This window comes from Dendroctonus ponderosae, unplaced genomic scaffold, assembly GCF_020466585.1.
Source record: "Dendroctonus ponderosae isolate FM_Combo_2020 unplaced genomic scaffold, Dpon_F_20191213v2 Dpon_F_20191213_1, whole genome shotgun sequence".
NCBI lineage: Eukaryota > Metazoa > Arthropoda > Insecta > Coleoptera > Curculionidae > Dendroctonus > Dendroctonus ponderosae.
In genome coordinates this window covers 36,165,300-36,174,223 of record NW_026017110.1, presented here as the reverse complement: position 1 = coordinate 36,174,223, position 8,924 = coordinate 36,165,300, and the positions used below count along the sequence as shown (strand labels likewise).

The 8,924-nt window shown below is 35.1% G+C and overlaps 2 protein-coding genes across 3 annotated transcripts in view; both read right to left on the bottom strand.

The window, feature by feature from the left end:
- Positions 1-8,618, bottom strand: part of LOC109541236 — a 17,850-nt gene extending 9,232 nt beyond the window's left edge. For both annotated transcript variants that reach the window (XM_019910038.2, XM_019910039.2), the window contains exons 1-4: positions 8,510-8,618; positions 8,325-8,448; positions 5,384-5,530; positions 5,146-5,324 (exon numbers count right to left, since the gene is read on the bottom strand). In XM_019910038.2, the coding sequence (XP_019765597.1) occupies positions 5,146-5,324; positions 5,384-5,530; positions 8,325-8,448; positions 8,510-8,521 (462 nt within the window). In that variant the 5' untranslated portion in view covers positions 8,522-8,618. The remainder of the gene's footprint in view (positions 1-5,145; positions 5,325-5,383; positions 5,531-8,324; positions 8,449-8,509) is intronic.
- LOC125503964 lies at positions 7-860 on the bottom strand. Its single transcript, XM_048665195.1, has 2 exons — positions 450-860; positions 7-388 (listed from the first exon to the last, which is right to left on the bottom strand). Exons 1-2 carry the CDS (start codon positions 551-553, stop codon positions 49-51), a joined length of 444 nt encoding a protein of 147 aa, XP_048521152.1. The 5' UTR covers positions 554-860; the 3' UTR covers positions 7-48.
- Positions 8,619-8,924: the final 306 nt, after the last annotated feature.

Genomic DNA, 8,924 nt, shown 5'->3' with positions numbered 1-8,924 from the left:
ACATGCGTGCAGTCAATCGCACCAATGACCAGTGGAAATCTGGCAACTCTATAAAAATTTTCTTTCGCTTTTTGTCTGGTGGCAATATTTTCTGGAAATCTTATATTCTTCGGACGCAACCGAGCAATAGCCTCTGAAACTTGTCTCACAATTGAACAGGCAGATGTTTTGCTTACTCCTGCAAAATTTCCAACTGATATGAGCATATTTCCAGTGGTATAAAATCTTAGTGAGTAATAATTTAGTTGCTGGTGAAATAGCTCGATTCCGTTCTGTCTGAGATTTGAGATCATTCACAATCAAATGCAACAGGGTCTCACAGGTTTGCTTTTGCATTCGAAACCGAGTAAAAAACTGCAGATCGGTGTATTCTATAAAGTAATTGGGTCTGAAACAAATACAATTTTTATCAATATTAACCAATAGATATAGTCCTAGTATTCACTTACCGATTTTTAAAAACTTTAGGTTTCCGAGCTGTTACTGTCAACATGTTATCAAACATATCGTCTTCTTCATCAGAATCAAATACAGACATATTTCTTCCCGCCATCGTAGTAAATCAAAATTTCTTAAATCGCGTGACAAAGTTGTTTACATATGGAGAAATTGTAGGTTATGAAACCAGACCACGAAATAAGACGCTGTCACTCATTGACCAATAGAACGAAGGAACAACTTTATCTGCAGTATATCCGGTTCATTTCACTGGTATAAGTTATACCGCCATTTATACCGAATAGAACGTTATTCGACTATTGTAGAACCAAATTTTACAAAGATATACCAAGAAGAGCTTGTTCCTGGTATATACCGCAATTGTAGATTTAGCCCTAAGGAAGCGCGCACCTTTTTCTGCCATATGTTAGGATAGAGTGTGCCCTAGTTAAGAGGAATCGCATACGGGTCCGCTCTTTTACTTTTGTTCTATGCACTTGTCTCAATGCTTTTTCGAGTCGACTACTACATTCTTACGTACGAAAAAAAAAACTGGAAAGGACAAGGGCGGCAATAAGAAAAACATTCAACGCGCACCGGAGAAGATAAGAAAGAATTGTATATCTACATAAAGAGCGTCCTTTTTGAATCAAATGCCTCAAACACTCCGTGATCATTTTAAGGGAAGACGGGATTTCAAGAGCCGTTCGTGCAGTTGAAGGTCGGCCATGCTTTTCAAACAAGAGATAAACTTAATTCTCGGATTAATAATGTTAGAAACATGGGGCTTTGGATTGGATCGACAAGAAGTCATGTAGCTAGTTGGAGAATGTATTACTTCAGTAGGTATACAGAAATAATTTCAAATCACAATTTTAGTATTCTATGAGTGGATTAGTCCCCAACTGTAAGAAACGGTCCCTGAAAGCGTGCAAAACAGCCCCTGAAAGTGGCAGCTCTTCATAGAATGTCCCAGGTAGCAGACTGTCGTCATTTTGGCGTCAATTTTTGGGCAACAAATGACCGACTGACGTTAAGTTGCAGTCATTATAACGCCACAATGTCACAGTTAAAATGACGTCAATTAAAATGGTATATTCATACTGTATTAGGCCCCAGTGCACAACTACCACTATGTCCTCGCCAGGAGGCCACATTTATAAAACTGCCATTAAACCAAAAGAAACGGAAATTGTGGTTGAAAGCAGCTCGGGGGAACAACACAGATGTTTCTGCAGATAGTCACATTTATATTTGTGAGGATCATTTTGACGTAAGTTTAGATAAAAACAATACGCGCTGAACGCGTCAAGAAACGTTTAAATTTATACAGGGCGGTTTTTTAGTGCGAGACAGTTCATTATTTCCGATGGTGCTGAACTTTCGAAAAATAGTTTCATATAAAAGTTGTAGACGCACAAAGTGCCCAAATTTTAAAAATTACTTATATGATACAGAGTGGTTCAGAAAAGCGAGGCAAGATCAAAGTGTATTTTTTTAAATAGAACTACCCATTTTTCATTAGCTCGTAGAATGCAGCTTGAAACGCTGCATATCCATCCGTAAATTGTTTTTTACTTATTTGCGAGGTTGGCAGATTATCGCCATTTTAGTAAAATTTTGCTGAAAAACATGGTATCTAAAAATTCATTGTAGAAGCAAAAACAAGCAGTTAGAGATACAAAAAAATACGCCTTTCCAATCACCACAGATCCGTTAAGAATTATATTGAACCAAAATATCACAACAATGTGGACTTCAATCTAAAACTTTTTAACGCACTAGAACTTTTGTTTTTCAAATCGAAGTACCTGTATATTAATACGTTATTAGATAGACAATATACAAAGTTACAAATTTGCATTTACACTTTAAGCTGCGAAATCAACCGTTTTCAAATTATAAATTATAAAAATTATTTTAAAATATGCAGCGTTTCAAGCTGCATTCGATGAGCTAATGAAAAATGGGTAGTTTTATTAAAAAAAAAAACACTTTGATCTTGCCTCGCTTTTCTGAGACACTCTGTATCATATAAGATATTTTTAAAATGTGCCCACTTTGTGCGTCAACAACTTTTATATAAAACTATTTTTCGAAGGTTCAACACCATCGGAAATAATGGACTCTATCGCACTAAAAAATGACCCTGTATGTCACCTTTGTATTGTTATTTGCAATGTTTGTTTAATTTTAAGAGTAACTTTCTAAGATTAACCCCTTCCATTAATTAGAGGGATGTTAAAGGCTTGTAGACGCCATAATCGATTGCTTAGAAATTGCAATCCAGAAGCCGGAAGATCCAGTCAATCAAGCGCTATTTAGCAATTCAATCAAACAAGCTTTATTATTTTACATTTCATCTGTAATTGAATTTATGTCTTAAATACGCTTAGCATGCTCATATGCAATATGCAACTGTACATTCTGTTTATCGGTGCTGCTTATGGCCATATAACTAGCGTAGGAATTTTATCCGACGTACCGTGTGACGTCACAGCCAGTTAAATCGCGTTCTGTCTTGACGTAATTTTTAAAGCGAAGATGATAACTTTCGATCCCTTTTTCTGACACATTTTTTTTTAAATTTGTTTCTGTTGAATAACTCGCACGCAAATGTTTGAAGAAGTTTCAACCAAAAAATTTTTTTGTGCAGAGGACATATTAAGGATTATTTTATGTTTCAATTTGTCACTTTGAAGGCCCATAATTCCATAAGGAATCCAGATCGGATTTTTTTATATGAAGTTCTGGCCTTATTTTCACGTCTTCTGTACGCCCTATAGTTGTTGACCAACAATTTCGGGACACCCTGTATAGAAATATTTATCTTCGATTTGTTTTAGCTAAGAAAACTGTTCGTATTACTGTCCCATATATATGAAAACAAGAAATAATAGAAAGCTTAATTCAATTAATTCAACTAATTTACACAAAACCACATTTATTGCCAAATTAAAACGTCATCAATGACGTCACATGTACGTTATTTTCCGGTCAAAATTGTAAGATGACTGAAAGTCGAGTATGACCAAAAGATGACGTCATGTTGGCGTCAGTGAACGTCAGCTTGCTACCTGGGAAGGGAATTATAACCGGAAAAGTGACTAAAATTTACGAACATCAAATAGTAAAATTAAAAATAATTGAAGACAGTGAATCGGAACATAGGAAGGAGGAAAATGAAAAAGCCAAAAACAAAGACTGAACTAGGCATTGAGAAATGGGTCCTAGTGAAATACTGTGAAAAGTTTTTCAAGCACTACAATGAAAAAATAAAAGAAAGATAATAACAAATGTCCAATTTATTAGAGAGGATCGGCGACGGTTTCAATTCATATAGCTCAAAAAGATTGATGAGGATGCAGTTGAGCCAGACGCCAGCCACTATCAGGACCTTACTGAGTCCCATGTCCATTAAAACATGAACTTTTTCCATATTCAAAATGATATTTACGGGATTACCAATTTATGTTGAAGTACTCACTTATTATGTACCTATATGAAATATAATTTAGGCAATGTTAGTTTTTAATTTTTATTATAAGACATCGGCTTTGTTTAATTTGATGAGGAACGAATCTCTTCGTTTTTTCTAATTCTTGAAAGTTTACACCTCCAATACTTTTATAGAAAAAAATCGAGTAGTTACATTAAAAGCATTTTGTCTTTACGCGATTTTCTCCAACAAACATGAAGTCCATGGTAGTGTAATGGTAAAAATAAAAAAAATGCTTTCTTTACATTTGTATTTTGTGGCCTTCTATAAGCGGAAATATTCAACTGTTGTATATTTCAAAGTATATAGTTGGAATATTTTGGGGAGAAATGCATCCAGATGGACTAGCTGACCGAGTACATAGAAAAGCATCAGTCGGGTCATGAGTGTCATGACTAACCTGAAAGCTTTTTGTAAATGAGGAGTTCGGAAGTAAAAGTGAACTTAAAAATGTGTTAAATTAATAAAAGCCAAACCTAAAAGGAATTATTATTTGGTAGTAAGAAAATCTTAATTCATTTCACGACTGTATCGCCATATATTGATATAATTTTAATTATGTAAAATAATGTTTACACATTTAAACTTTTAAACTGAAACACTTAATTCCTTTTATTGCTGACCCCAGGTCTGGGTAACACTGTGTTGTGTGGCGCTTTTATGTTGATGCAGCTCTGTGCGTGAATGCAATTTAACACCATACCGTATAAGCCCATTACGCATGACTATAAGACTCGACTACACATTACGTATCACAGAGTCCTCAGTGATCTTTCGTCGCATTTATCGTATTATGAGTTTACTGCACCATAAATTGCGCTGACGTCTTGTATTGACGCGACAAGCCGTATCGGCATCGCTGCGCCAACACCTGAGAGTTCACTGTGTTACCCAGGCCTAGCTGACCCCTTCAATTAAAGTTTTTATTGACTCGGAGCCATTCATCATCGTCTTAGCCCATATCCTTTTTTAGTGTAGGTATGTCGATTATTAAACTTGTTTATATCACCAATTGTGCCCGCCCATATTAAAGCGATATTTCTGGTTATAATAATTAAATAAAAATTAACATGAGGATATTTAGAATCACTTGCGCGGTTAGCCAAAGTCAAGCAGCTAATACCAGGCTATAAAGAGAGCCGATTTTGAATATTTCAAACAACTGAATGTTATTTTGTTTTGCAATGTATAAGCTCGGTGAAACATACCAGCTCATAATCCTGAAAGTACGGTCTCAAAATAAGTTTCTTCATATTAACCAATGAAGCAATTTTTGTTATTAGCACATTTAACCGCCGTTCTTCACTGATACTTAATCTATTAGTATGAAGAGGATCTTCCCACTCAAGTCCAGTAATTATTGAACTATTTTCGCTAAACTTGGGTACTGAAATATTAATAATCTTATACCTACTAGCTGAAGTTTTACATGCATTCAACATTTACCGCTATCGTTAATGACATCACACAGTTGAGTATAGTAAATTCTTCCATCTGGAACTCGAAAGTAATCTGCTAGTTCGGCGACTTCTTGTTCAGATAGTCCAATTGTTCCTCCAAGTTGTCCATGGATTACAGAAATAAACTGAGACTCTAGAATGAACAGTTAGAAATTAAGGATGTTTCACGAGTTTTTACAGATTTGATCTGTATACACCTAGCAATTGCTCAAGATAACAAAGGAATGTGCGAACAACAAAATTTAGTTCAAAATAGTGATTGGTTCATATTAAAACCATCCAAATAATTAGTTAGGACATTTATAATTAGTCCGGAAGAATCAGAGAACTCAAAACTTTTTTCATATAACTGGCTAAAATCAATACTTCAATTCTCAATTTCTTCTCCATGAAAGTTTTGCTATTAAATCTCACATATTTTTATAGAAAAACTTTGTGGGATAACGAATCTTAGGTAATAAGATGATTAAATATTTCACGCCATACGCTGCGAAAGAGTTAAATACTAAACTAATGCAATCCACAAATTATAGCGTACATACAGATAAAGTTGTCTGATAGGGGGTTCGGTTTCTTCATCTCAATACATCTCAAGATCAGTCCGGTCCGATGCAAACGTTTTTTGTTTGTATGGCTTCCAAATTTCTAAGAATTTTAATGACCTCGATATGAGGTTTCCCTCGCGGTCTCTTATGATATTGGGTGATTAATTCAGTTTGCTTTTGTTCATGATGTTTTACTTTTTTGTGCAAGTTGTATCTGTCGTACTTATTATCTTGTTGCTCTATTTTCCTGTTTTCGTTGGAAAAGCACTTTTCCTTGGCCTTTCAAACTTTTGTTTTTATGACTTTGCGGATCTGTTTTTTAGTATTTTTCTGTATTTTTATTCTCGAATTTTTACCGTTTTTTCATCATATCCATTATCTATTTGTCTGTTTGTTGCATCTTAGAAGAGTCGCGCTTGTTGTTTGTATAGCCTCCCTTTTTTCTTCCATCTGTGTGTTGCGTCCTTAGTGACCTCGTTAATGTCTTTCATTTTCTCTTAGTTGGCCACTCACTATTACCTCGGTTTCTACAGTGACAATTTTCTTTATGTATATTGTGCTTGTGCACGATTTTCCTGTTTTTACCTCACCACCATTCAAAACACCACTAGACTTCGTACGGTTGTCGAATTCGTAGGGCCCGTTGGCACCAGGATATGTTTTTAATTCTTTCAACATGTTTTTAAGTCTTGTTTATACTGCTATGTAATGAATTTAGTTTCTTATTATGTTCTCCGCTGAGTACAGTATAGTGATACTTAATAACTTAGTTTGCAGTTGAAATGTTTGGCAAGCAAAAAGGAATTGTTTGGTTTCTCTTGTGAGTCGTAGGGATTCTATAGTCGTTCAGTTGTGGGGGCTGCTTTGCCATTTTTTTCGTAACTGCATCAGTCTTTATCAAACTTGTTCGTTCGTATAGTAAGTGAAATCAAGAATTGTATAGTGGGTTTAGGGGGTGTCTTATGTCTTAGGTGTGATTCTTTTCTTTTTTCCTCTATGATTTTTCTGGCTTAGAATTGATCTTTTGGGGAATTGGACACTTATCGAATAGAAAGGAGTGCTGTTGATGCGTATTTACAGATTTCTGTTCCCAACAATGCATATTCGGTAGTTTGTTGCGTAAATATTGTGTAGTTTGTAGTAGTAGTTACCATATCCGATTTCGCAAGTTGTTTGCATGCTATCTGTGTAACTAGAGAACGTAATGTACATCGTAAGTGTAATGAGATATTTCCTTATCTAGTTGGCGAAATAAGATATCATAACTCATGATAGTGTTTAATGTTTTGTCAGCATAATCTTCCGCTGTATTTTCTGGTACGCAAAAGTCGTATTGTGTTTCTGTTTAAGTCATTAAAGGGTTTTTTTAAATTTATAATTCGTTGCTTTGTGTAAAAGATATGTGAAGCTTGCTATTGTGTTATGTCAGTCTCTACTTAGAAAGAAGTAACGGATCTTGCAGAAGACGGTTGCTATTGCAGTCTACTTGAATACATTAATGTATTGGTATATTATTTTATGAAGGTTTTTAGCGTCCGAAAAATCAAATAAAAGGGATTTTTTCGACTTAATCATCATCATCATAATTATCTCGAGCTACCATCCACTGTTGAACAAAAGCTATTCTCAAATTTTGCCACTCTTTTCGATCTTGTGCAGATTTTATCTAGTTTCCTGCATTCCGTTTCATGCTGTCTGTCCAGCGTGTGGGTGGTCTACCTCTACTTCTAAAGGCTTCGAATCTTAGTCGCCATTCTATAACCTTTTTCGACCATCTACCTTTTTTATTCTGGCCACGTGACCCGCCCAGTTCCCTTTCAGATGTAGAATAGTCTCGACGACGTCTGGTACTCCTGTTTTGTTTCGTATGGTTCGATTTAGGATTTTGCGGATTAAGCTTACAAATAATTTTCGGAATAATGAAAAATTTACTGCTACGAGATCTTGCCTGCAAGTTGATGGTAGTTAATGTACCAGGACAGCAAGAATGCCTAGTTAACTACCCCCAAATAATTTAAAAATGTGGTTTATTTAAAACTCCATAACCAAAAGACACTAAAACTATACACGAACTACTGACCCCTTGTTTGGTAGAATCTACAATAAATAGGATTCCAAAACTCCAAAAATGTGTAGTTAAGGGTTTTAATAACGCATAAAAGTCTTCTACCTATATCAATAATTAATGGATTTAAAATATGCTCACTGCTCATTTTGTGCATAAATGCATAGAAATATCTACAGATACCTCTCAAACAATTCAAAGCAAAATTCTGAAAACGGTTTTTTGAATAGCCGCAAATGTAAGGGGAGATACCTACTTCGTTTTCAATAATATATTTAAACTTGTCAGTAAATGTAAAAGCACTTCATGCTACTTACCCGATATCAGACAATTTTTATGCGGGTCCAAAAGCTTGAAGTATTCAGAAAGATTGATTCCAATTCGGAATATTGCCGCTCTGATTTTGTTACATGTCCTCCACACATCGCCCAATTTCAGTTGCTTCAATAATGAAAAAGTTATGTATATCGACATTCAATTTGTATAACTGTTTGAAACTCACCTTGCAATGCATTATGAAAATTTGCTGAAAAGCCCCTAATTGAAACGCAAAAAAATATTTTGAAGTAATTGACAGATACTATAGTACCCGCTGAAAATCTGGTACCTTAATTACAATAGCATTCAAATAGGTGAGTAAATAAAAATAACCCTAAAGGTAACGATGAAATCGTGTGGGATAGAACAGGTGATATTTCTGAGAAACACTCGATTATCCAAAGACCCGATGAGCCGAGATTCCGATCCGAAAGACGGCTCTTTTGAACCGACAGAACATTAGTTCGATCCAAAGTTCCTAGGTTCCTAGAGTATGCTTTAGGAACCTTAGGTCCTAAAAATTTATATATGGCTGTAGCGCCCTTTACGTGTAAGAGTGAAACTAAGTTTAAAATTAAGTTTCTCATGATATAAAATCC